At 42.4% G+C, this 27542-nt stretch overlaps 2 protein-coding genes across 5 annotated transcripts; one reads left to right on the plus strand and one right to left on the minus strand.

Moving 5' to 3' along the window:
• Positions 1–188: 188 nt before the first annotated feature.
• ptgr2 (prostaglandin reductase 2) lies at positions 189–3655 on the minus strand. Its single transcript, XM_026151605.1, has 9 exons — positions 3539–3655; positions 3371–3452; positions 3115–3233; positions 2749–2940; positions 2351–2521; positions 2003–2212; positions 683–892; positions 520–559; positions 189–443 (listed from the first exon to the last, which is right to left on the minus strand). Exons 2-9 carry the CDS (start codon positions 3405–3407, stop codon positions 379–381), a joined length of 1044 nt encoding a protein of 347 aa, XP_026007390.1. The 5' UTR covers positions 3408–3452; positions 3539–3655; the 3' UTR covers positions 189–378.
• Positions 3656–27303, plus strand: mideasb (mitotic deacetylase associated SANT domain protein b). 4 transcript variants are annotated; one of them, XM_026151603.1, is made up of 13 exons: positions 3656–3717; positions 9334–11094; positions 12894–13166; positions 13761–14097; positions 14363–14429; positions 15904–16046; positions 16389–16492; positions 19563–19638; positions 20608–20696; positions 22674–22817; positions 23232–23354; positions 24303–24502; positions 26174–27303. In XM_026151603.1, the coding sequence occupies exons 2-13, from the start codon at positions 9625–9627 to the stop codon at positions 26406–26408; spliced, it is 3261 nt and encodes a 1086-aa protein (XP_026007388.1). In that variant the 5' UTR covers positions 3656–3717; positions 9334–9624; the 3' UTR covers positions 26409–27303. The 4 variants fall into 4 exon arrangements, with proteins under 4 accessions (XP_026007388.1, XP_026007386.1, XP_026007389.1 ...); XM_026151601.1 differs by lacking the exon at positions 3656–3717 and adding an exon at positions 3921–4276; XM_026151604.1 differs by lacking the exon at positions 3656–3717 and adding an exon at positions 3922–4276 and having other exon boundaries at positions 23235–23354.
• The last annotated feature ends 239 nt before the right edge of the window (positions 27304–27542 follow it).

Here is a 27542-nt window from a genome sequence, read left to right on the forward strand (position 1 = left end):
CAGAAAAAGCCCTGCTAATTTTGCTATACTAAAGCAGAGAATTTCCAGGTTTTATCCCACATCGGCACCGTTAAGAGACTATGATTTTTAAGTTAATATCATGTATCAGTACTGCAACACTGCTCTACATTTCTTTCACTGCTGCACCAATTTCCAAAAGACTAAACAAACTCTTATTAAAAACTGAAGACTTGTTCGATTGCTAGATTTTATTATTTATAATTCAGTTGCAATTAGCTGGCCTCGGTTAATCAGCGCAATATTTTGACTGCAGCTCATTAAGTAACTTAATGGCAGAGATAACAGGCAGCAGTAAGGTTAATTTCCCATGGTGAGTGGTGAGAGCGCAGCCTCCACTGGAAACACTGGTGATTTTCTTCAGTGGGATATTTTTATGATTTGCTTGCCAATGTTTCCGCCTTTCATCATAGAGCAAAATGCATCTGCAAGAAAAGGAAAAAAAATGAAACTGCCCACAACAACTTATACAATTACAAAAATGTTGAAATTCATAAATACCTCCCATATTCTCTATACCATTCACCACAGTTTCCAGAACCTGAAGAGTGAAAGCAAGATTAAAGCGATGAAAACAAAGACAAAGATGAAGTGTGCAATTTGCAAAGGTGCTTATACAGTGAACCATACAGTGAACCACACAGCATCACCATTTCCTCTGTACCTTGATTCGACCTGATTTAATCCACTGGCTCAGCTCACACAGGGCAGCGTCTGCTTTGCTCATATAGTTTAGCACCGTAAAACGTTCCCGGGTGATATTTTTACTTTGCAGGTTCTTCTGAGTCTCCTCGCTCAGAGGTGGTGGATATGGCACATCCTTGTTATACTGTGAGATCTGACCACACAGGATTATGTGGCTGCCGTTGTTCATCTGGAGATGAGTGCAAGTCGATGTGTCAAGTTGAGCTTACAGCACACAAAACACTTACTGTTACACCTACAGCCATCACGTCCAACACTATTCTTTTACAGCACAAACCGTTTACTTCCCAAAAATGATTCATCCCCCTATGAAAAATTCATTCCTTTATGAGTCTCTTCGACATAAAAGCTTGGCTGGTTATATTTTGCCGATATTCAGCAAAATATAGTTGTGATGGAAGTTTCCAGATGCATTTTTAACCCTTTCCAAAATGATTAATACCTGCCTCACTATTAAGCCAATTGTTGTTTACTGTGCAGTATTTGAGTACACTCAGTATTTTCCAGATGTCTCTACAATTTTAAACAAATCCAAGCCATGTTGATTTCTAAAGCATTCCTGGGGGCTATAAATTGAAGTGAATTGGTATAAACACTCTCAGTTCATGGTCAGTACTAGGACATCTGCCAGAATGTAAGAAGAAAGAATTAGGTGTGGATCTCCGGTCATGTGTTTTAAATGCGCGTGAGAATGCCATAGGCTACAAAACCATATCCAAGTGACTCAAAGTTCCTGATGCCAGAAAAGAGCATTGTTAACAATGTATTCCACACCATCAAGAATGGAAAAGGCTCCGTTAGAATACCTAAGGGGACACCTCAGCTCACAGCAGGCCAACTGTAACCCACACAACAAAACCAAGGATATTCTGCAGAATACCAGCAACTCCAGTTTTCATGGTTCTCAAAACAGACACTGCAGAGAAAATTTTACAAGGGGGATGGGAGTCTTTATGGTCAGGCAAGGAAGACCACTCAGTTACAGGCATACAAAACTCACCTAGCCTTTGCAAAAGCTCATTTGGATTAAGAACCCTATAGTTGCAAATAAGAGATAAAAAATAAAATTCTCATTGAGGTTTAAAATGTCTTTTCAAGAGAGACTTACATAAGGATTTTTTTTTGTTTGATCTGTCCAAAAAAACAAAAAAAACAAACCACACAAACAACCCCCCCCCTCAAAATTCAACAAGGGTATGAATAGTTTTGGGCATAACTGTTCATAACAAAGAACATTTAATCAAGTAGTTCATCCATCCGGATGAAAATTATGTAGTACCTGTGCTATAACAGCATCACTAATGGCACCCCCTACGTTGTCAAAGTAAACATCAATGCCATCAGGACAGCTCTCCTTAAGCCTTGTCGGGACATCTTCCAGGTGATAGTTGATGGCTGTGGAGAAACCTAAATCTTCCACTATAGCTTTACACTTCTCATCAGAACCACAGATCCCCACCACTCTCACACATCCATCCAACCTGCCAATCTGGGGAAAAAACAAAACAAAACAAAAAAAACAAGCAGAGCAATAGATCTACAATTTTATGGAAGTAATTTTTCCAACATCTCAGATAGTTTAATGTCTACAAAATACACTAAACTATCTGGTACTTGTTGCATTTACCTGTCCAGCTATGGAGCCACAAGCACCAGCTGCGCCGCTTACTACCATCGTGTGATTGGCTCTTTTGGTTATGTGACCCTTCTCTCTGATACCCAGTAAGGCAGTGAGACCTGTTATTCCAACTGCACCCAAAAAGTAGGACAAATGTCCATCAACCAGCTGTGGATCAACCTGCAAAGAGACCAAAACCTGAGTGACATCAGCATACATACTGTAGCAGGTAAGCTGCTTTTAGTCAGTGTGTTTTGCAAACACAGGGTATGAATCAGTTCCTTCACATTTGCAGAACACAGTGTAATTTTTTATGTACATATCATTAAGACAGGTTTCCTCTTCCTGTCTGCAAGAGGAAATATGACCCTGTTCACCAAACAGTGGTGACACACAGCAACAGAGACCTTCTGTAAGTCACTTCCGGTCATAACAGCATGGGTTTGCCAAGGCCAGTTGAATGAAATGACCACATCTCCCGCAGCAAAATTATTGCAGCGGCTGGAATCAATCAGTCCCACACCTCCACCATCCACACACTTGGAAATCTGCCATGGAGTCAGGTAATCAGCACCGGTGTCCTCATTCATTCTACATCGCTGACAGGGAAAGAGTTTTAGTGGGAGTTAAAAAAACAAAACACAAGTTGTTACTTTACTGTGCTGTAGTCTTTAATTTTAATTACAACGTTTAATTACTCCAGACAGCAAATGCTAAAGGTCATTACTGATGCCTGCTGTTGCTGTATCAATGTCATGTGTTTGTGTTAATACCATGTAAGGGTCGACTGAAAGATAAAGCGTCCGAACAAGAACTTCCCCATCTTTCAGGTCAGGTGCTAAAGTAATCTCCTCCAGGCGGAAATTTTCCGGAACTGGCGCCCCGTTTTTACCTGTATGCAAAAATAGAAGGTTGAGTAAACACTAGCCACGTGATTGCAGTAATGGTGCAGTATCAGTTACTGTATTAAAGACTTAAAAACTCAAGGTGCAGAACACGATAAAAGAGGAGAGTAAAAATGTTACACACCTGGTCGTGAGTTAAGAACGACTCTTTGCACCTGCATCTCGCTGAAATATCGCGAGCACCGAGGTTGAGTTTGTAGCAATGACTAAAACAGGCAGCAAACGTCAAGTTTCTGTGAGCGGTGGGCTCGGTTACAGTGTTAGAGAAAACAACGTGGACAAAGTATTTTACCGTAGCAACACGTGAAGATATCCAACGGCTTATATTACCGAACAGGTTTCTTGTTATCAGTTTGCAGGCTAGCAGAATGTCAACAGAGACCACGAAGAAAGTCACGACCACAAGAGCGAGAGAATTCCGTGCTGCTCAAGTCCGTGTTCGTTTAAATCCCGCGAGGCTGACTGCTTAGGGTTGGTGGATTTTTTTTTTGTGTTTTTTAGAAGTTTTGTCTACATTTAGATTTGCTAGTAATTCGTTCTTTTTTTAAAAAAATGCAGTATATATTGAAATAATATAAGCTCTAACTTGAGATACCTGAATGAAAGTGCGACATTATTCAACCGATGTTCCGGTGCAGCGGGGGTTTACTATCTTGCCTGTGATAAACTGTGATAAACTAGGTGCCGTTGAGCCGTTAAGACATAAACGGTACGCGGCCTCAACAGCCCCATTTTATTACAGTCGAGTTTATCAACACTGCAGCTAATTAACATTTTAGCAGTTCAGTCGGTCCGTTTGACATTTACATATTCACTGTTAATGTCCCGTTGCACCATCGACTGCTAGCTAAAACTGAATCAAAGTAGGACTGGGGAAGTGACGCCTGGTGAGGGGAAAAAAAAGTTTGATGCTTAAATCAGTCGCTACCGTTACACTATTCTAGCATGCCGTCAGGATTAGGTGCAGCGGGGCGCTGTCGAAACAGCGAGATGATGAAGGCTTATGTGCCATGGAAGGGCAGAGTTTAATGTAAGTACCGTTACTGCATAAGGGCTGTTTTGCATGCTGCTAAGTATTTTGTTTATGAAGGCGAATGCTAAATGGGAAGCTATTAATGTGTCATTACTAGACAGCGAGCTTTGATCTAACCCCTGTTTTGTTTTTTGTTTGTTTTTTTGTTTTGTTTTTTCTTTCAACCCACGTCCTTCTCACAAACGCGAGTTGTAAAAATCCCAGAAAGCCCCCAGACTACCATTCATACCAGGGATGTCACATTTATCTGAAAAGTCCCTCCTACGTAAACAGTGACTCTTGTAAGTTAGGTTGGAATGTGGCGACGTGCTAAAACGTGACTTTATTAAGGAGAAGCATCGGTTTTGGGCAGTCGTTGCAAAAGCGTGTCAGCATTTACAGTGACATTTATGTGCACTTTTTAGAAACCTCTTCTGTTGTGTACATGGTAGATTAGATTACTGTACTGATTAAGAATGTGGGCTTTAAAATGTCAGCACACAGAGGGAAGATGCTTGTTTTCTTGTGATTTCATGCTTTCCTTTTCTGCACTTTGTTCTTACTGTTTCCAGAAAATCCAGAATCCAGATAATGAGCTGGATTCCTCAAACATTAATGACTATTCCATTAATCAACCAAATGTTACAGCCATAAACCTTGAAAACTTATATTGGTGAGTCCTGTCAAGTAATTTGAGATCCACAGAGAAGGAGAGACTACAGGCCTGCACTGCCGTGATCTTGCCCAGTGTTGTAGTAGAAATTAAAGGATGCAGCCGTAATTAATTTGATCCTTTACACATATGAAAAAAGGCTTTGCACATTGGTGAAAAAACACCCACATTTCCTTTTGGTTTATTGAATTGTTTCAGTTCACTGAAGTCCAAAGTCAGCTGATATAGGCTTCAGACCCCCTGCAACTGTGATATGGTTCAGAAAAGGGGTGGATGGTTGACATGAATGTGTACATACATGTACAAAGAATAGTTCTGAATAGAGAACACCACAATACAGTTTTGCTAAAACTTAGCGCAAGCAGTCAGGGCTCTTTCACTTTTGTTTTTAAATAATACTCATAATAATAATAGTAATAATAATAATGTCATTGTCATCATACACACACACACCTGTTGTTGTCTTCTTTCTGTCTATTTGTCTCCATGATGATCTCCTCCTTTTCCTCCCGTCAGCACCACTTGCCAATATCACTATCTGTTGCACTTGTTCACTAGATAGAGCTCTTCTTGGGAAAAGCACAGATTTGAGATGTGTCTACTTGTACAAAGGGAGTTCTTTTTTTTGCTTGTCACAATAATAATAATAATAATAATAATAATGACATAATAATAATGATGCAGGTATAAAATATTCACTGGATACTTGCTTCTTCATTTGTGAGGTTCGGCAGGCCTTCCACTGGTGAAAGCAGCCTGGCTTCTTCATTTAGATCCAACCACAGTTTCAGATTATAAATCCACTGCAATTGTGAGGTGCTGCTACAGCTATCCTCTTGTTAGCTTGCTGAATTGGTTGAGCAAAAAATGAAAACTTCCATTAGCTTCCTCCAAAGGGTGCACGGGCTCGGCCTTAAGAGATCGGATGAGGATGAGCCACTATTTTACCACATCAAAAGGGGCCAGTTGAGGTGGTTTTGCAGACATGTCCCACTAGGAGGAGGCCCCAGGGCAGACCCAGGACACACTGGAGAGACTGGAGAGATTACTCTAGGCTGGCTTGGGAATGCCTAGGTGTGCCCCTGGCAGTTAGAGGAGATGGAAGTGGTGGAGGCCCCTGGGTACTTGCACAGAATGCCCATTGGATAATCAGGCCGAGCATACAGATAGTCAGCTGTTATATTAGTGCATTCCTTTAATTGCACCTGTGTGCTTCCTCTTAGTTATCTGTGAAACTGCCAATTTCTACTTAGAGTATATCTCATTTCTCTGTTCCACGTTTATTTTCACAGTTTACTTATTTGGATAGCCATTTAAGCTGTTTTTCATTTAGAAATCCTTACATGCTCTGGCTCCAGTCTATGATTCAGTGTGGAGATTTTGTCCTTATCTGGATTTTGTCAGGAAATTGGGCGTGCATTTCGCAATGTTTCCTAAGGTAATGAAAATACCCCATTGAATTGAAGACAGTGTGATTCCTATGAAGTAGCATTTCATTGTTTCACATTATTATATGGAAAACTAAATCACACAACCCTTGTTATAAACACTTTCTGTGCCCCACACCCTCAAGGGCCTTTCTGCATTTGCCTCTAGAAACAATCTTCCGTCTGCTGTTTCCACGTGTAAACATTACACATAGATTTCACAGAGAAAATATTCAATAGAAAGAAAACAAGAAGTGTGAATGCAGTGAAAGGAAAGTGAACGTCCTTCCCCTTCAGACCGTCGGTCCTCCCATGTGTGTTGGAATTTCCCGCATGGACTGAGAAGGATCTTGCTCCGTAAATTACGGCGCCTTGTATGTCAAAGGAAACCCCTTATTTGGGCAGGGAAGTGGGTGTGGCCAGCGCGCTGGTGGTGTTGGAGGGCTGGGTTGGTGGCTGGGTTAAGGGAGGGGGGAATCACAAGACGAACAGAGACGCGCAGAGCAAATAGGCCGCATTGCCAGTGTGTATGTTTTTAGTGCAATCATCGTGCAATAATGTGCAACAGACAGCGGCATCACTGCGCTCACGTTTCTCCAGATTAGCACCCCGTTTCCTATCGGGAAGGACTCTTGTTTACGCAGCGAGGTTGACCCGTGCACCCCCTCCTCGCTCCCCTGTCTCTCCACAAATTTTCCCTCTTTGTAAGGGGAGGTGAAGGGAAGAAAAGTAGCAGTGAGTGAGTGAGGTCAGCAACATAGCATGAGTCAACCTCGGGGATATATGCAGTCATCATCGCAGGAGTGCATTGTGCGGGCCTGCTGCCGCTGCTGGCCGCACAGAGCTGCGAGTGTGCGATCCTGCGGGCTGAGCTGCCGTTAGTAGCAGCTTTCATGACAAACACAGTAAGTATCGGGGAACACGGGGCCGGAGCCACGCTGTAGATGACTGTGGCGTTGTTGATACGGTCGACACTGCGCGTTATTGTGGCCACGGCTTGCTGACAAAGTTTTGTTTACCTCGCCCGTGGCGGACTGGGCGGTCGACAGATCGGAGCTCCATGCGGGGCTTACCGCTCGCCCTGTGCGACGTGTTTAACGTGCCAGTGAACGCGGATCGCAACGAAAATACATAGAAAGAAACGTGACGTATTAATTTTTTTGACAAGTTGAATCGATTAGCGTTGTCTGTTAGCCGTGCCACCACACTTTCTTTCCTCTCTCGTCACGGGGAGCTGCATTGTTGCTTCGGTTTGTTGCAATGGGACATGGCATTAGTGAGTAGACAATCCGTTTTCTGCAACAAAGGGCTTCTCGTAAAATAGGCTGGAAACAGAAAGTGATGTGGAGGGAGTGGGTCCAGGGCAACACGTTGAGTGTTCTTGCGTTTTCTTTATTTGTGCAGGCCGCGTATTGTGTGTGTGTGTGTGTGTGTGTATGTGTGAGCGCTAGTGCTGATTTTGAATTAGGAAATGGCGATGGATTAGGGCGGCTAATGGTGCTTGACATTTATTTTAAGCCATTTAACGTGTTAGTTTGTATATTGGGCTAAACCCCAGGCTTGTGTAAGGCTGCACTTGTGATGCGTCATGATGATCTCTCACCTCAGATGGTGCGGTTAATGCTCGGCATGGTCAACCTTAACCGTTTTTATTTAATTATTTCTTTATTTACTTGATTATTTTAATCATCCTGCAAGAAACGTGCAGCTTTTCGTAGTGGATGTGTCAGAGTTTGACAACGTGTCTGCATGCATGTGTAGCAGCACATTGTGTTGCTACTGATGCAGAAACAGCTTCTTAGCCCACATAGTGTGGCGATTCACTTTACTCTGTCAGTGGTGTCTCGCAGAGAGTGCAGGATCTGAACAGCTGCAGCTTTCTATTTTAAGCAGTGTGTGTGTCTTACCAGGTCACCAGAGTAAAGGGTGACAATTGTCAGTCACTTCCTATGTTGTCAGAAAGGACCTTTGGCAAGGCCATCCTGTAAAGATTCTCATGTTCATTTATGTAATCATCTTACCAAATTGTTGGTGTGCAACACGAGCCGTGCAGTGATTACAAAGCAGTAATGCTTTTCTCTTGAAGTTGTTTAGTGTTGCACAAGGTTTGTTTTGTTTTACACAGACAGAGGATTGATTTGAAATTTTAACAGGAGCAGCCAGGATGTTTTTGGCAAACTGGACTGTGCCAGAATCTGTTTTGAAACTCGGACATCAGATAATATTTTAATAATGGGTTACCAGCAATTGTCAAGATCTTTCCATAAGCTAAAAAAAAGCCTTCAAGGCCATTTTGACTTTTTCCTTGCTCCCCCCCTTTGCATAGATAGTTTCATACTGACTCATCTTTGCTCACTTTCAGTTGCCCTTCTTTTTCGAGTCTCCGGCCGTGGTTCAAAGGGCATGGGTTCCCTTCTTTTCCCTTTGATGAGTCACTGAGTTGTAAGAGAAAAAGAAAAAAAAAAAGTGGTTTCTATCACTTTCAGTCCGCCGTCTGTTACGCGGGAAAGGGAGCTTCCTTTTAGTCAAAGGTCACGTGTGCTGTTTGATAATGGTGATAAAGCAGTGGCACAATGTACAATTATGCTTCTTTTTTTTTTCTCCCACAGTGCTTGTTTTTGTTTCATTGCTGATTAAATGCAGCACAGTAATATCCTGTGTAACATTTCCAGGAACTATTGATTTGGCTGTCTCTCTCAACTACCTTATTTTGGTTCCAGTTTTCTACACACGTCTGGTTGTATACATGCTAGCCTGCATGTAGGACATCATCCCTTTGTCACATGAGCTTTGTGAATAGGCCCCTCGCATGCTCTGTTCTCACACCCATGCTTTTCGGTCGAGGTCTATTGCTGAAAAAGCAAACAACAGGTTTTTAAACGATTGAGTCAGGGATGTTAATGAGACCCTCCAGTGGGGAGAGTCCCTTTAGACTGATAGCTCAGTGCTTGACATCTGTTTCATTTTCTCTACAGGGTGTTGTCCATGAATGAGAAAAACACACAAACGTCTTCATATCGGTTCACTCCCGGCTGACAACCTGTGATTAGGTCACAAAGAACTTCAGAGGGGATAGAAGATAACCTTGTTCAACCTGGCTCCTGCTTATTCTGACGTCAGTGTGATTTTTACTGGTTTATTTTATTGTACATTCCCTATAAAAGGGTATACGTGTATATTCCCATCTTTGATTGCTGGATTGATACATTCAAGTGGAGTATTATCACGTTAGCTGACTGAAAATTTTTACCTGCCTCGGAATATTCATGCCCGTCATGAGCGTACCGGCGCAGCAGAAACCTAATGCCAAAAGAACAGGCAAACGAATCACATTTTTCAACGATCAAAGTGTAGCAATGAAGGAGACTTCTCAGCACCCAGATGGGTCCTACTATGTGGCGAGTGGTAATGTTTCAGAGCCTGGACAGAGTGAGGCTGCAAGTACTGTGACATCCAATCCAGAGGGCCCTCATATGTACCTCAGCTCTGTCATCTTCAGCCCGGATAAGGGCGACCACAGCAGGGGTCATTATCAGCAGACTGTACCCATGAAGTGGGCTCACCAGGAGCCCAATCAGCAGCAGTCGAGAGCTGCACCTTGGACCACCATGCCTCACTGGGGGCAGAACTTTCCAAGTTATATTGGAGGAGTAACTGACTCAAGGACCCAGAATGTATTTGTGAAGTCAATGCAAGAGACCGCTGGCTTGCAGCCACATCAACAACCCCCTAACAGAGCTGCAGACAAACCTGCAGTGGAAGTGTTCAGGGATGTAGGCAAGTCTCGGGGGATGGAGTGGGAGCAACAGCAGCAGCAGCCGCAAGTTTTTCAGGACACCTTAAAATCCGGGGTGATCAACACCCAGCAGCAGAGCACATCCCACCCAGGAGGAAGCTCAGTCCTGCAGTCCTTCCAGTTGGCCTTTGGTCAGCCCAAGCAGCACCTGCCTGCCTACTACCAGACGTTCCAAGGTAACAAGACAACTCTACCTAACCCTCCAAACTACTCGGCACAGAATGCAAAATCCCAACATCATTTACAACAGCTGCAGAAGCAAGAACAAATACAACGGCAACATCTAATCCAGCAACAAATGCAGCAGCAACAAATCCTTCAGCACCAACAACATGTGCAGCAACAGCTACAGCAGCAGCAACAAATACAGCATGAGCAGCAGCAACAAAAGATGCAACAGCAGCAGCAACAGCTCCAAATTCAGCAAATGCAGCATCAGCAGTTGCAACAACAAAACCCCCATGTGCTTGACTATTACCCTGGTGTGCAAAATGCAAACCCTCACGCTCACCCCCAGCCCGTTGTGGTACACTCCTACGAGTCCTCTGGTCCAGCGCCGCCAAAGATCCAGGAACCAATCATCCAGGACATCACACCAGAACCACAGCACCCATCAGACCCGCTGCAGCCCCCTCTGCAGTCTGAGCACCTGACTCAGTCGCAGCCTCAGATGCAGCCTCAATCCCAAACGCAGCTTCGCAGATCTCGACGGCTCTCCAAGGAGGGCGGCGCGCCTTCGGACAATCCCTTCCTGCCTGTCCCCTTGGAGCAGTCAGCACCAGTGCTTCAGGGACCGCAGAACGGGTCACGAGACATCCAGGCAGCCCCGACAGGTGTCATCCAAAGCACACGCAGGAAACGCAGGGTTTCCCAGGAGGTCAACCTGGAGATGCTTGCTCAGAAGGCCTCAGAAAGGGAGTCTCCACCATCACATCTTAAGGTAAATGCATAATTTCATTTGGAAACTGGCAATGCAGCTATTTTTCCCCCCTTGCCTTTGCTTTTATGTGCCTTTCTGTTTTCCATGTTGTTTTGCCCACTCATCTGCTTCTCAGCTGTTTTCTATCAAGCATAAGGACAGCAGAAACAAGTATTGATGTAAAAGGACAGAATGTTCTGAATCAGAGTGATTGCACTGCTGTTTAAATCTAAACTTGTCGCTACAAGCTGGAAGCCTTAATTGCAAATATTTCGGTGAGAGCTGGAAGTCTAGGTTTCTAGCGTTATCCCAGGGCATAATTGCATTGGGATTTTTACTCCCAGAGCAAGAGTGGGAACTGGGACAAATGCCCCTGCCAGGAAAACTGTGCCAAAAGTTGTGTTGTTGGTGATTAACGTGTTGCTGGAAGAGATGCTGAATGTAATCAGAGCCCAGTGAAGTGTACGCCGCAAAAGTAAACTGCTCAGCTCTGCCCTGTGGGGAAAATCTGCAGCTAAGACAAAACTTTACATAGCAAATATTAAATTGGGGTAAAATGTGCTCTAGGAAAGCCTCAATGTATGACTTTACACCTCTCACAGGATTTGTTAAATGTACAAACCTGATATTATACCCTGACTGTTACATGCAAAGTCATACAATTATCTGTGTTTATGTGCTGAATGTCTTTATTGTGCAACAAATGCTGTTGCTAAACAGTGCTGAGTCAGTACGTCTATAGTTAAGCATGGCTTTGGCCTGAATTTCCCTCACAGTTAGCTGCTTGTACAGGCAGTGTGTTTAGTTACATGCTTGCACGCCCTCCCCTTCAAAGCAGAGAAACTCCAGCCTGCCCTCCCCCCTTTATCTATACAGGGAGGGGTGCAGGGTTGTCCTGCCTGCAGTGCTCAGCAGAATATCTCTCCACCACTCTGGTGGAAGGGCTGGAGTTTTCCACCAGCAATAATGAGAGCTGCTCCAGCTTAGCCACAGTGCTGCATGCCTTTCTAACCATGAAGATGCAGTGTGCAGAGACGGCATGCATCTGCCTTCAGCTGTCCTATAATGTGGTCGTTTAAATGGCTTTGAAGTTGTTCCTCAGTTGATCGTGGCACAGAGGCTGCTCGGGCCCACTCATTATGGTTTGTCGAAGGAAAAAAACTGTGAAGAATGCCTTTGGGGGTTGTTCCGTCGAAGTGCATGTTAAATATGTCACTAAAGTGCTGCACCTAGCAGTAAAATACGATAGTGAAAGGGCTGAGAGTGAGACATTATTACATTTCAAATTCTGACATTTGAAATTTTTCTTTCCACAGCTGTTCACTTTCTCTTGTGCTTTTTTTTTTTTTTTTTTTTTTCAATGTGATTGGTGCCTGCATCTGTTTGAGTATTGATTTAATTGTTGTTTAGTGGGATTCCAGTTCATTGTACTGATTAGAGTTCGGCAGCCTGTTCAGCTGAATTAGCACCCATCCTGTTAATCAGATCTATTTACTGGGGTGTGCTAAGCTGGAAAACAAAGCTACTCTTCCTTGGAGTTGGTAGGCAGTGGCATTGTTTACAGATGTTGTTTATAGGCAATTGATTTAATTACTTGTCCTTTTTGCTTGTTGCTTCTGGTGAGTCTTTAGTCTTTAGTCTACAGTGTTGTTGTTTGAGGAGTCAGATTAGCTTTTTTTTTTTTTTTTTTTTTTTTTTAAATACTATTGAGTAGGCAGTAGAACTCATTTAGTATGGGTATAATTTTTTGATATGTCATATGCTTTAAAAGAAAACCATTTATAAAGAGCATTGCAATAACGGATTTTCATCTCTATTAGGAGCCACACAGGCCATGGAGTCCCACAGAACAAGAGATTATGAACCCTAAGCGACCTCGAGACGACAACCTTGTTCCACTTGTTATCCCCGTGTCTGTTCCAGTCCGGAGGCAGGAACCCTCGTCTCCTGAGAGTGACGAAGCAAGTCTGGCAACCAACTGGCCTCACAGGTCTTCAAACTCCCAGGATCTCGGGCGTGCAGACCACAAGCCCTCGGTCATCGTCACCCGAAGACGCTCACTGAGGAACTCCTTGTCAGACAGTGCAGAGCAGGTGGATACACATGAAATTCTTGCTGGTTTTGCTTTTTCTACACTTAAAACACACTTTCATATGCAGAACTCATTCACCAAAATCTCAGAGGGAAGTTGCATGGGACTCTCCATGCAGTTAGGGAGAATAGACTGGAGTTCCAGCTTTTATATACATTTGGTTTGTTTGTTTTTTTTCTGTTTAATTCCAACTATAAATCCTTGAATTTATTCCACATTGTCCCACCCATGAACACATTCTCCCTTCCCCCAGCCATGCTTCATGCGTTCCCTGCCCCCATGTTCATCCTGTACCCTTTTCTCCCTTTCTCTCATTTATTTGGGTGGAGGGGGTATAGCTGGTGAACTCTTTGCCCTGTCCCAGATCAGGCAGATTAGCAGGGTTTAGCACTGCCATACTGTACATTATGTACCTAAGATTTGAGGGTTGGGGTCCCTGTTCTCTCTCTTTTTTTTTTCTTTTTTTTTTTTGAGGCGTTTACAGTCACTAAACCAACTTTGTGTATAATTTATTTTTTTGCATGTTTTTAATTTGAGACACAAAAACTTCTGCTACAACCTCACCTCTTAAAATAAAATTTTCCTTCCTTCCCAGAACGACGGCGCAGAGGGTGAAAAAGACGACGATGGCAAAAAGTCCAAACGCCGTCCACGCCCTGAGCCTCTCTTCATCCCGCCACCTAAACCTTTATTCATCGCCCCGCCCGTCTACTCCAGCATTACACCCTACCAAAGCCACCTACGTTCCCCCGTACGCCTCGCCGACAATGCTATTACCATGCCCCCCTACACACCACCGCCGATCCTCAGCCCTGTTCGTGAGGGCACCGGCCTGTACTTCTCCACTTTCCTGTCATCTGCTTTGGCCAGTGGCCCAGGCCTGCCCCCTCCCGCTACACCCAAGTCAGCCACACGCAGCCTATTGCGATCTAGTAAGTAAAAAGGAAGTTTATAAAACTCGATTGAATGAATTTCCAGTTTAGATGTCCTTTGGATCAAAGTTTTGTGCACTTGTAATAAGCACCTTGCTGTAGTTCCCCATTAAAAAAAACTGAATGTAAGACCAGGTACAATTTTATTTTTTTATTTTTTTAATATATTAGAATTTTGACGGACTGCATGTTAGTGTACTCCTGTGCTGTGTCTTTGTTGTTGCTGGAGTGAGTGCGTTATGTGTGTGTTTTGCTGCCCCCTTAGACAGCTGCGACATCACACCACCAGTTTTGTCTGCTATGAGCGAGGCCACTCCGGTCAGCAATGAGCCGTGAGTATTTCTCCTGTACGATCAGTTTAGAGGTTAAGTGCTATTTTGAAAGGAATTATATTGCTACAATGAATTATTCAAAGCATAACAGTGAATTGAATTATGAAATGTCTAGAATGAGAACATAGACTTCTTGAAATTCTAATCCCGTCTTTTAATGCAGCCTCCCCCTTCACCACAGTTACCACTAAATTCTTTTGCTCTGTCATCCACAGCTAACATTATTACCAGAAGTTGTCTCTTTGAATCAACTATGTGGCCCAATGTCGCACTAGAACATCGCGTTTTTTAAGGTGTACATGAAACCTGGTTTCAGTGTGATATGCAAATGTTATTTAAAGTTTTGCCAGAGTTGGAAAGTGATTAGAATGGGCACATGTAGCCGTTACTGATAGTAAAGCGGGGCTACCTGTTTTGCTTTAAGGATGCTCACTGGTTGCACTTACTGTGTTATAAATACAAAGAAACAATATTATACAATCTCATTTAATCAAAAACTTAAAAAAAAGGACTGCTGTTGGAAAAGAAATGCCTAGACTGAGTAATAGATTGTGAGGGTTGTATATGGTAAGATCCTAGATGGAAGGACCCTGATCCAGGGTGAGAATGGCATACACTACAGCTGCTAGTGAAAACTACTCTATAGAACGTAGAATTACAACCTTAAATGCATTCCTAGATAAAGTCAGCAGTTACTCCATGAATAAACAAAGCCACTGATAGCTGGGTGTGTATGAAAATCCATTTTTTGTAGTTGCATCAACGACGAGTTGCAGTTTATGGGGGTGCATTGTGCAAGCTGTTGCTTCACTGATGCCAGCTGCTCAGATGTTAGGCAGGGACGAGCTAGGGAGGCTTCCTATAAATCACGTTTTCAGCTGGATCTGGTGTGCTTTCAAACGCAGAACAGCCTTTGCAGGTCAAGTTTTAGCAGCCCACTTTCTCTGGGGGAGGCTGCCAGTATACACACACACACTCAGCTGGGTACACTGCAGTTTCTCTGGAAATGCAAGGGAGGGAGGGGATATCCTAGCTCTATCTGTTGACAGCATAATTTTCACAACTTTCACACTGAGATATCTGGTTTGCATTGATATGTAAGCTTTTAAAGAACTGTATCTGATTCACATTTATTTTTGCATGGTTTTGTTCTTTTTCTTGCTAAATCCAGACCATCAGTTCAGCTGGGTTAACAGTACAAGAGCTGCAATGTTCAGAGCCGGAGCGCCTCAGCAATTTTTCTGTGACCTTTTAAAGAATATAACAGACGAGCAAAGAAAATAAAAACGTTCTCAGAAACAACACGAGCTTTACTGTAAAGCGCAACTTGATACTGATACTCATAAAGCAAATGCTGTCTTCGCTAAAATATTTAAGAGTGAATAAATGCCTCGTGAATGCAGAAAGAGTCGATGAATTTTAAATAGATCAAACACCTCCTGCCTTGTTTTTAAAACTGATGTCCTGTTCCCAGACGCATAAATATTGGCTCACGGTACCAGGCGGAAGTACCAGAGCTGAGGCAGCGATCTGCTGTCGAGCAGGATCATCATCGTGCAGAACTGGTCTGGGTTCCCCTGTGCGATCTGGAAGGAAAACCTGACCTTGAGGAGAAAGGTGAGTCACTACCTGAGAGTTTTTGAGAATATGAAGTGAAACCGAAAGCTTATATAATGGCACGCAGATGGTGGTGCAGTGAAAGGTTTGATAAATGAAAGTGGCCTTAAAGGAAAAAAACGGCTCTTCATAAGAATTTCAATTCATAGTATATAAATGTTGCAATATTGCGGAATTGATTTAACAGCTGGAGTATGTAATTTTGTTGAGTCATGGGTAATAAAAACATACCAGAACACTGAAACCAACCATATTTTGTCTCCATGTATTGCATATCTTAATAATACATTTTCTTATTGTCATCACTGTATGCAAAATCATTTTTTTCTCTTGCTTTTGCAGTGGAAGACCTCATGCACTTGGCCTGCTCCAGCGTTTTATGTGGAGGAGGCACCAACCAGGAGTTAGCCCACCATTGTCTGTACGAGTGCAAAGGGGATATAATGGTGAGTTCAACAGAACAATCCATACTGACTGCAACAGGGATCACCATGAATAATAAAAACATAACTGGGAGCTGTACTTCACCGTGGTCGGACTCGAGCCAGGTTTTCTTCTAGCCCACTCACACTTTACACCAACCTGTTTACCTCTTAAGACTGTTTTCACTTACAGATCACAGATAAAGTCCACACAGATTATATTGTGTTACAGTATAGTAACATTCGGTAGAAGTTGTTAAATGGTAATATTTCATATTTGAGACAAAGGCATCATGCATAGTTCTTATATGCTCATTTATTGTTGCAGTGCTCCATGTAACAGAATGAATGAATTATATTTGTCGCAGCACAAAAGCAGACAAGAATGCACTAATAAATTACTAAAATTTAAATAGCTAGAATATTTGGCAATTTTACTTGAGATTTTATTTTAAATCTCATGTGAACAATTCTGCCTGCGTGTTCAGTGTAGGAGAAAAAAGGCAGAGGAATGAAGAAAAAAATCAGTATTTGTACTGATGTGTCCTTGTCAAAATAATTAAATCCGGCCTGCAGAAAACATGTCAAGCTGTATCTTCGGTACCCTGAAAATAGACCAGCACCATTTCAAAAATGCACTGCAGAAATCTTGAGCCACCCAATATTTCATTATACCTTTCTAGGAAAATGGGAAATGGGTGCAGTGATTTATTGCAACATTATTTATCTCAGTCAAGATGATCCCCTCTGGGGAGGCCAATTCATTACTGATAGGATTGCATGGTCTTTTTTTCTTTCTTTTTTTTTTAAACTACATATGCATTTATGGAACTGAGAGTGTGTTTGGGATCATTTTAATGCTGAAAAATGAAGCAGTTATCATCAGATCGTGTTGTATGGTAAAACTGATTTGGATTTCAAGATTGGATTTAGCACTTTATAGGACTTACTGCCACTGATTTTCAGTCCAGTTCTCGTGTAATTTGGAATGCCTCAGACTTTTCTTCCCGTTTCCCTTCCTGAAGAATGGCAGATATTAATCTTCTGTAGGCTGTTGGCCTGTCACATCTTCTTGTTGTGCTCAACATGTCCAGTTTCCTCGAAAATTTTAAAGACACACTGCACATCATGCTGAGATATACCAAGTTGTTGGATAGTAAATCATTGGGAATCACTGTGTTGGTAGAAAAATACTCTACTTTTCATAGATAAAATGAGTGCTGCTTTGAGATTTATGCAGTACACTACTGTATATTATAGAATATACTGACTGCCTGCTTATACATGTTCGGTTTAGTGATGAGTGCCCTTACATGTGCTGAGCATGTTTTTAATGTAGTCATTCAGTGCCTTTAGCACTTGGTGAGTAGTGAAAGGAAGTGAGTGATCAGTAGAATTTCACTTTACTCTGTTCTGAAACCCCGGTGGCCTGAGATGACGGAGATAGTAAAACCGTTTGGCCGTTTAGTCAGAAGCAGACTGATCCTCCTGTATCGAGGCACAAAGAGGTACATGTGCTGCTGGGGGCTGTAGAGCTGAAACACTTATTTAATCAGTTGATAAACATAAAATGGTTAAGGGAGATTTTAAAAGAAATGTGCCACATTTTTGATAGCTCTCATGCTCTTAGTCGGAGCTATCTGCCTTTTTTCTTTGTCATATGTGGTAGTGAACATATCTTTAGTGGTTGATGAAATTGTTGGCTGCATTCCCAGGTGATTAGTGTTATGTTTTGAGTGTGCTTTAGTGCATTGTTTCACACGTTGAGCTCAGAGAAAAAGACAGCACGGCCAGTAAAATGTACCGTGGCTGTCAGTCACGTTGTCAGGTTCACACATTCTTCTTGGCGTTACTCGCAAGAGAAAAGCGCCTTAAATGCAACATGTGACATAAATGTTTATGACCTTGCCATCACTCAGCGTGGCGTTCCTGAGAAATCTGCCTGGACAGACGAGTGTTCCACTACACTGCAGCTATGATGCATCCTGTGTCTCATACTTACTGAAGACCACTAGTTGCATCTGAGCACATGAACAGATCGATCTAGTGAAGATTTCAGTGCTGATACTGCAACATGTAAGCCACCGACTGAAACGCAACTTTCACAGCTGCGTTCAACAGCAGAATAATAAAACATTTACATAAAACACACCAAACCTCAGTGTGTGTGAGAAATAATAGACTCTGCGCTTGTTGTAATGAGGTCAAAGAGTGGTTGCTGTTAAATGTTGAGGAGGCAGCATCTCTAGTGGCTCTTACCCACCATATCAACCCCATTAAATTCCCAGCAACTGAACATCCAGTGACTTTTTCATATATATTGACTTTAAAAACAATGCAAAATGTCAGTCACTGTTTCCTGAAACACACAAGTGTTCTTCTGTCACACTTGATAGGGGCTTAGTGTAAAGACAAATTAAAGAGGATGTAACTGATGATGGTATGGTAATTATGTATGATACTCATCAGCAGAGGAAGACTCTTTGCATTGCGCATTACGTTGCACTTCATTACAGTGACTTTAATGCAGATCTTAAATCAATACTTCCATTACTGAAGCAGAAGTTGTCTTGCAGCGTAGTAGTAGAGCTGTCAGTGTGCTTTATGATGCTGCTTGTTAAGATTTCAGGCCCTAGCGACCAGCAGTGGTCCAACGTTGTCAAGGAAACCACGAGGGGAGGGGGAGGGGGCTGTCATAGCGCCCACTCTCTGCAGCGGGCCGGCTCGAGCTGCCGCCTTCCAGCATTCATGCACAGTCAGTTTCTCCTTTAAGAGCACAAAGTTAATTGTTATTTTGACAATGGCAGAGAGCGGTACAATTATGATATAAAGCCCTCAGATACCTGGCATTTTCAGGGAAAATGAGAGCAGTGGTTATCTCAGTCCCTAGTTACCTGTGAGAAACTGATTCACGCTTTGGCTCAGTGTTTTACGGATCTATAAAAGCACAATTGGAGCGCCTAATAGAGCAGGAGTTGGCTTTGTGTAGCAGGAGGGACTGGCTGTATAAAGGCTCGTAACAATCACTGCTGTGCAGCTGCTGTGCCGTGTTTATTCACTTTCAAACAGTAATGGTATGTTATTTGTTTTTCAGGCTGCTCTGTCCATGCTGATGCTGAGGAATCCAATTTTCCCAAAGTCTCATCATTTGTCCAACTACCATTACTCAGGTAAATTAAGATTTTTTTTTTTTCTTTCAAATAACGTTAGATTTTAAAAAAGGGTATTTGAGATTTTTTGTAAAGTAGGAAAAAAACACTGGATTCACTATCAAAAAGTTGATTTTCAAGCCTTTTTCTGTGCTAAACATATCCAAGTTGTTTGGTTTCGGTCTGCAGTGATATTAAGTTCATAACGTGGGGTTTTTAGACTGAGTGCACAAAGCAAGTTGCTATACGGTAAGATTATCAGATCAGATTAGATTAAAATCAAATTAAATTGCACCGTATTTATGCACCATCCTTGTTTTTGTGACCTTGTCAAGTAAAAGTCATATCCATTATTGCTATTTCTGTTATACTCCAACCAGCTGGTACTTCAAGAAACTCAAAAAAATTCTTATAAATCATTGAGAATTCTGATTTCACCCAAGATGAACCCCATGTGTGCATATTTTGGCTTTTCATTTCATTCTTTAGACCATTTTTTTAGCCCCAGTTTTTGTGCTTTCATCATTAAAACAGTGATTGACTTTGAGCCCTCTGCCTTGCCTCAAAGCAGCAGCAGCTGCAGTAGTGAGAGTGTGGCCGTGGTGGGTTAGTTGGTGACTGTGGAGGATTGTCAGAGTCAATGTGATGAGGGAAGTAGGAGAATTGGGTGGGGGGGTTGGAGAGGCTTGCAGCATGTGGTTAATCCCAAGCAGGAGACAGGGGAGCCTTTGTTTATCCAGTTGTGTGTGTGTGTGTGTGTGTGTGTGTGTGTGTGTGTGTGTGTGTGTGTGTGTGTGTGTGTGTGTGTGTGTGTGTGTGTGTGTGTGTGTGTGTGTGTGTGTGTGTGTGTTGAGAGTGGGGGTGGAAGTGAACTTGACGAGGCACCACACACACACTTTATATGGAAACAGATAGTTTTGGAGTGTTTTAAACTAACAACTGCATTTTTTTTCTTTCTACCTCTCCTCCTCCTCCTCTGTCTTTCTACAGGATCAGACAGTTGGACAGCAGCTGAGAGACGCCAGTTTAACAAAGGCATCGCTGCATACAAGAAAGACTTCTTCACGGTGCAGAAACAGGTATGTGTCCTTTCAAACACAAGGAGAGGGAAGTCCAGACTACAGTGATGGAAGAACAAGGCTATCTAGTAGCTGTCAATCACTTTCTACTATGATCACTGTAGACATATTTTTCTTCCTTTGAGTTGCTTCATAGAAGTATTTCCTTTTGGTTTGATGTTTTTTTTGGTGTCTCATAGTCAACAGGTTTTTCTCAAAAGTGCAAAATGATACAATTTTGTTGTCTGAACCATTTCAGAGATCAAGGAGGTTTTCTTTCAAAAATAAAATTTCAGTGTCGCTGAGGTTCCTGAGGTTCCTGAGGATTTTGCACATGACGTTTACTTGTCTGCCATATTGGACCTATGATAACTATAGTAACAGTGTAGGGTCAGTGAATAAGGCCCTAGTTACACAGGCCTAGAGGCTGGTTCATAACCATCTGGCAACCAGGGATCATGAGGGGACAAAAATGTATATTCTCCAACTGTGCCTTTGGTCACGAGCAGATTGCTGTGGTCAGCCTACATGCAGACTCGCCAGCTACTTTCTGAATGGTAGTGAAACTGTGAAAAGTGCAGCATGAACTGGAAACTTAGGCCATGTGCTTTCAAAGCAAATTTTATCATTTTCCAGTTTACTGCACACTTTTCCAAGTTTTATTACCGCTCTGAAAGCAGTTGGAGTTTGTTTGCAGAGAAGTTTGTCTCTACAACTTCAGGCAGCTGCAAATATCTGCCAGTGACCAAAAGAATCCCAAAGATGTTTTTGGTGTAAAACCCTATTTGTGATCAGCTTCACCCAACAACTGCCAGCAATCCCTTGCCAACCATTTGGGAATACCAATTTTCCCCCAGAAGATGTTGCATCACATCCAATATGGTGGATGTGATACAACCCCTGTAAGGTTACTTTAACTATCATTGGCTTGCGTCAAGACGGAAACACACTCACTTTAAGAGAGAGTGATGTGGCATCATTTGTCATTCGGGTTATTGCTTTACTAAAATAGCCTCTCTCTAGCCAGTGAACCCGAGAAAGCTAATACTGGGCACTAGCATGGTCCATGCCTTTACTATAGACTGAGGCTGGAGAGCTCCTTACCTGCCACTCTGCACCAAGCACATCAGCTAGCTCAGCGTTCCCCAACCTTTTCTGCGCCACGGACCGGTTTATGCCTGACAATATTTTCACGGACCGGCCTTTAAGGTGTCGCGGATAAATACAACAAAATAAAACTAGTACTGGTACCGAAAAAAATAAGATTTATTCATAACACACGTGAAAAGACCCAGGAAAACAGGGTTAACGATAAAAAACGATAACAAAATAACGCTGAAAACTGATTTAAAAACCCTGAAAACCATACATTTCACACCTGAGCCTCAACTCTCACGGTCCGGTACCAAACGACTCACGGACCGGTGCCGGTCCGAGGCCCGGGGGTTGGGGACCGCTGAGCTAGCTGATTAAGCTAACTGAATTAAGTACAAAATGATCATCAAAAAGTGTAGTTGGACAAGTGGTAGCGACAGTGTTAGCTGGGTTATTTTAGCTTCATTAGTCAAATCAAATTTAAACTTCTGAATTAGATTTAGTGCTGACATTTTCTTTTTTTTATTGTCATTATCATTGTCTATCATTGTGATGGGCGTTTGTCATTATTGACACCATAGTTCACTGACTACTAAAGAAAAAAAAAAGAGAGGTGGAGGAAATGGCAGATGAATCAATATCGAAATGAATCATTCCAGCTGAATTTGCAACAAGATTTTTCAAGGCAATCAGATATAATTAAGCTGAAGTTGAAATGCCATGATGCATAAAAAGACCCACACACACATGTGTTTGTTTTTTTTGTTTTTTTTAAAGCTCTGAACTCATTTGGGTGCGATTGCTTGTTTTAGCAGCTCTGAAATGCTCATCCATGTAGAGCGACTGTATGAAAAAGAGAAATGTTTAAAATTCACTAATAAAGAGCGCGGTTGCGGTTCACAGGTATCCACAAAGACGGTGGCCCAGTGTGTGGAGTTTTACTACACCTATAAGAAGCGTGTGAAGACTGGCCGCAATGGTACGCTAACCTACGGTGAGACAGAGCCTTTGGAAAGCAAGACCACAGAAGAGGAGATGGACCGCAAGGTCAGTCTTAAACCATGTTTCACATTAGCGTTGCAGAAAATAGCGGATAAAAGGATGTCTGTTTAATACATGCAAATATCCTCACTGATCGCTGTTGAACTGAACTATGTAAAAGTCTGTATCTGTCTGCAACTGTGGTTCATGGTGTCTACAGTAACCTTACACACTGATAATAGAAGGTAGAGCATGTTTAAAAAAAAGTACAACTGCAGGCTGTTTGGGTTTTATGGTAACTGAATAGTGCTGCATGCATATATAAATCTCTATATCAGCATGTTTGCTATAATTGTATTTAAGTAGCCACAGTGCGAATGAAGTCATGTACAAAATAGCTCTCAAAATTAATTGTATACTAGTAGATGTAAGTTTCCCTCAGACATGTGTGCCTTACAGTCAATGTTCTTCTTGGACCAGCAGGGCTCTCACAGACTGGAGCCACAGCGGGAGGAGGACAGCAGGAAATGGGAAGGGTCAGCTGACAGGAAACCGGATGTCTGCCCTACCAGGACGTCTCATGCGCTGCCGTCCACAGAGAATGTACGTGTGCAATTAGAAGAGCTGCATGAATTAATGATGGCGTGAATAAATTAAATGAAAACATGTATAGCTGAGCAGCGAGCGCAGAAGTCTCTCCTTTCAGTGTTTTCTCCTCTTTGTCCTCAAAGATGAGATAAAATGAGTAAAACAGTATTTTTTAATATAATACAACCCCAGAATACGAAGGTTGGTGCTCTAGTTTGGTGGCACTGAATTTCTATCATTACTGTGGTTATTATACTCATTATACTTATCGCATATAGTGTTTTATTTAGTAGTATAATATCCGTGCTTTTTTTTTTCAAAAATAATTTTTCACAGTAGAAATAATGTAATTTATTTTAATCATCTTTAGTTTTTTGCTTTTGTGCACACACAAACTATTCTAAAAGATATTGTAAAGCGAGTATATCGACTGATTTAGTTTGAACATATAAGTTTGATATAAATAAATTTAAAGCAAAGAGAAACTGCAGGAGAGTTTGGGAAGATAAGATTAGATTTTATGGAAAATGTTTTGCGGCAAACTGATTCCTGCTTTAGAAATGTGTCAGTTGAAGATTTGTCCTTTTGAACCTTGCCTGAGTTGCTGGTTGGCTGTTGGTTTTGCTGCCCCCCGCTGGGGTTTTGGAGAAGAAAACTCAAGTCCTCCCCTCAGCTCTCTGCTCTGCATTGTGCAACTCCATAGTCTTTGTTGGGAAACGGTGACTCAGCAAGAAACTTTTCTCCTTTCTTTCTTTTTCATTTTTAAATGTTAAAGATGAATTCAGGCTGTGCGTATGTTGCAGTTTGATTGTGTCCTCATTTATGCGTCCACATGCATACCGTTGTGAAGCTATTCTATATAAAAGCTGCTCGTAAAGTGGCTTCAGCTGCACTAAGCAGCTATGTTAAAGGTGTTTTGGAGCTTTCATGTTAATGCACTTCTTTCTTTTATTGGGTGTGCAGCCTGGGACCGTTCTGATTATGAAAGGCCAGGACGACACGGGGAGGGAGCAGTCGCTGTCCCGGGTTATTCACCCCCCTCACCCGCCACCTCCCAGCTCCAAACAGCGCTACGAAAGCAACGCCCGCAAGACGACTCCTTCGACAGGCAACAAAGGCCCAGCTGGTCAGGAGGGGGAATTTCCCTGCAAGAAATGTGGCAGGTTAGTGATCAGAAATGTGGCATCAGTCACCGCTGTTGTGTCGGAGAGGCTGGGGTGAGTCTGTTTGCTTATGTAAAGATGACAGCAGCACTCATTCGAGTTGTGTAAGTAGCCTTAGACAGGACAAGATGGGAAAAATAAAAATTTTGTCAGAAATATTTGTACTTCTTTTGCCCACTTGGAATATGAATGGTAAATAGAGGGAAGTGTCTCATGGTGTCTCTCTGAAAGAATCAAACCGTCCTGTCATGCTTTGGTAAAATAACAACTCGTCCTCTGGCAACACCGGCCATGTTATTGCCAACTGTGTCCTAGCAACCGAAACACAGAGTAGATACGGCACATCACACCTCCTGTCAGTGCAGCTCTACCCAATGACTTGAAGAGCACTACACTTGCTCTTCACACCAGCTCAGTGTCCTCATTATAGACTGTCCTCCACCACAGATATCCAGCTAGGTGATTCACAGCTTTGAAATGTTTTATCGCAGATCTGCTGTTGTGTCACATGACGTGAGACTTATTGTGGAGCTAAAATGATCGGATTTTAGTACTCTTTGGAGTTGTAATGTTTTCTGAAAATCATTGTTGTTTAGAAGCTTGTGTTCGTGTATGCTAGTGAACTTTGACCTCATTCTTTACAGAGAGACAGATTCTTTGCTGTCTGGAAGTACTGAGCTTAGAGTAAATGTGTGAGAACCCTTTATATGAGTTGTTGAATAATGTGCAGTATTTCAATAAAACTTGAATAAAAGAGGCTTTATGAGATAGTTCCCAGAGTGTATAATCTAATTTTCATTTTGTGCTCTTTAAAATAATAAAATAATTCCCCCCGGCTGAACCCTTTTACTTATAATGATGTCTTTTTGCTTAGTGGGCTTTGAACATTTTCTCTACACCATAATTCATAAAGTTATATATTCAAATTCTGCATATTCATTCTTAAGTGGTTTGTTTTACTGTGACCATGTCAGGCAAACAGCAGCTGAAATGGGTTCCACCTTTTTCCAAACAGCCTTGTTTTCTTTGCATGTCTTTCCCTTTGCATTGGTACCCGATAGTGTTTGTTTGTTTGTTTGTTTGTTTGTTTGTTTTAATATGTTTAAATTAAGTTGTCAATGACATGGCTGAGGAACTTCCAATGTGTCACTGACTGTTTCAAAAATAAACTCTAGAGAACCACAGTTTCATATCTAACAAGTCAGACCTAGTGATGAGGAAAGAGGTTTATCTGTCTCTGGCAACACATGATTAGTTGTTTTGATAATAGTGATGTTGGAGGCTGATGTCTTACACGTGCCCTGTGTGTGTTCAGCCACCTCCATTTGTCATGTTGCAAACAGACGCACATAGCCAGGACGTAGCTGGTGTCCAGTGTCCGTCCAGTACCAGGTTTTGGTTTTTTTTTTATGCTTGAAAGCAGCTTTGTGTTCCTGACCTCCAGACTTACAAACTGAGCTTAACTGAGCCTGCTTAACAAACACAAACAGCACTGCTTTCCTCTTTATAGCACGAGTAGCAGATTGCATATTTATAGAGCCGTACATATTAAATGAGGCGATTATGCAGAGTTGCATTTTAGCTGCTTGTAAAGCATGAAGGCATTAATATAACCACTCTGAGCAATGAAAGCAAAATGCATCTTTGACCTGCTTTTCCCTAACCCTGCAGGATTTTCTACAAAGTGAAGAGCCGCAGCGCTCACATGAAGAGCCACGCCGAGCAAGAGAAGAAGGCTGCGGCTCTGCGGCAGAAGGAGGCTGAGGAGCGGGCGGCGGCTAAAGCAGCCGAGGCCGCTGCCATCCTGGCTGCGCGGCAGCAGAACGGGACGCGACAGGTGGGCGGCGACAGCACCAATGATGACTCTTCAGACGCACAGGACGAGGACGACGATGACTGGCAGTAAATGGGAAGACCGTACACACCGAATGCAACGGTAGCGAGGTTTGATTACTGAACAGGAGAAGGACAGTTGAAAAGAAATAAAGAAACCCTCCCCCCTGTGAAGTTTCTGTAAATTTTTGTGGAACAAGAAGACTTCTGTTACTTGGCACATTCAGGGACAGATGAGCTCCCGTGTCCTCATTTAACTGTGAACGCGTGGACTGAGTGAGAGTGTTTTATTCGTGTTGGAACAACGTGCTTTCCAAAACTCACCAACTCCCCTTTACTCTGCTTGAAAAGCTTTTCAAGTGTTACCTCTCTTGGTCACAGGGCTCGGTCAAATCAAAGCCATGCCGCTTCTTTCGGCGCTGTCCTTTTTCTCCACTCCCAGCCGCGGCCTTCCTCGCCAGTTTGAAACTCGCCCTGCATCATTTTGACAGGTGTGGAACTCGTCAGACCCCCTTTTGTTTAGTTTTTTTCTACTTCGCTTCTTACGATGAGCCACAGCACCCGCTTAAAAGCTGCATCTCGACCGTCCAGCATCGGGTGAAGTTTTGAAGACATTAAAATCGGACAGCTGGGGGAGCGTTGAAGCGAACGGAGGCTCGTGCTGTTAGGTTCTCCGCTCCGGGACGGACAGATGGATGGATGGCATGTGCAAACTGTTGCCTCTGTGTCGCCGCTCTCCTGGACACAAAGCTGCCAAAAGCTTTGTCAGACGCATGTGCGCCAAATGGGTTCTCTGTGTTCATTGGGCTTTTGTTCTGTGAAACCCCCTCCACCTACTCCACCTTCAGCCCCGTCACCTTTTATAGCTCCCAGTTAGTTCCTCACTGTCGATGCCTTGGATGTTATGCTTTTTATCTCAAAATGACAATCAATTTTACACTGTTGTTTTTTTTATTGATATGTATACAGGTGACGTTACTTTTTTTTTCTTTTTTGCCTGTGTAGCTGTATACGGTTATTGTTGTTTTTTTGTGAATATTCCTGTTTATGATTATTATTATTATTATTATTATTATTATTATTATTATTACTACTATTATATTCTGGTATTGGCTGCAGTTTAATTAAGCGCTTTTTCCCATCTTTGTCCAGAGCTTTTTTTTTTCTTTTTTTTTTTTTTTTCTGTTTTTTATTTTTTTTTTTTTAA

Source organism: Astatotilapia calliptera, chromosome 19 (assembly GCF_900246225.1).
Source record: "Astatotilapia calliptera chromosome 19, fAstCal1.2, whole genome shotgun sequence".
In the NCBI taxonomy this organism is placed as follows: Eukaryota; Metazoa; Chordata; class Actinopteri; order Cichliformes; family Cichlidae; genus Astatotilapia; species Astatotilapia calliptera.

What these genes read in the sequence shown, in the direction of transcription:
- ptgr2 (XM_026151605.1), bottom strand. Translation starts at nt 3,407, where the DNA reads ATGCAGGTGCAAAGAGTCGTTCTTAACTCACGACCAG. An exon ending in GTGGCTCCATAGCTGGACAG is followed by an intron (nt 2,213 to 2,350) that starts GTAAATGCAACA and finishes TTTTTTCCCCAG; the next exon opens with ATTGGCAGGTTGGATGGATG. An exon ending in TTAAATCAGGTCGAATCAAG is followed by an intron (nt 560 to 682) that starts GTACAGAGGAAA and finishes TTCACTCTTCAG; the next exon opens with GTTCTGGAAACTGTGGTGAA.
- mideasb (XM_026151603.1), top strand. Translation starts at nt 9,625, where the DNA reads ATGCCCGTCATGAGCGTACCGGCGCAGCAGAAACCTAATGCCAAAAGA. An exon ending in ACGCAGCCTATTGCGATCTA is followed by an intron (nt 14,098 to 14,362) that starts GTAAGTAAAAAG and finishes CTGCCCCCTTAG; the next exon opens with ACAGCTGCGACATCACACCA. An exon ending in GTCCAACTACCATTACTCAG is followed by an intron (nt 19,639 to 20,607) that starts GTAAATTAAGAT and finishes GTCTTTCTACAG; the next exon opens with GATCAGACAGTTGGACAGCA.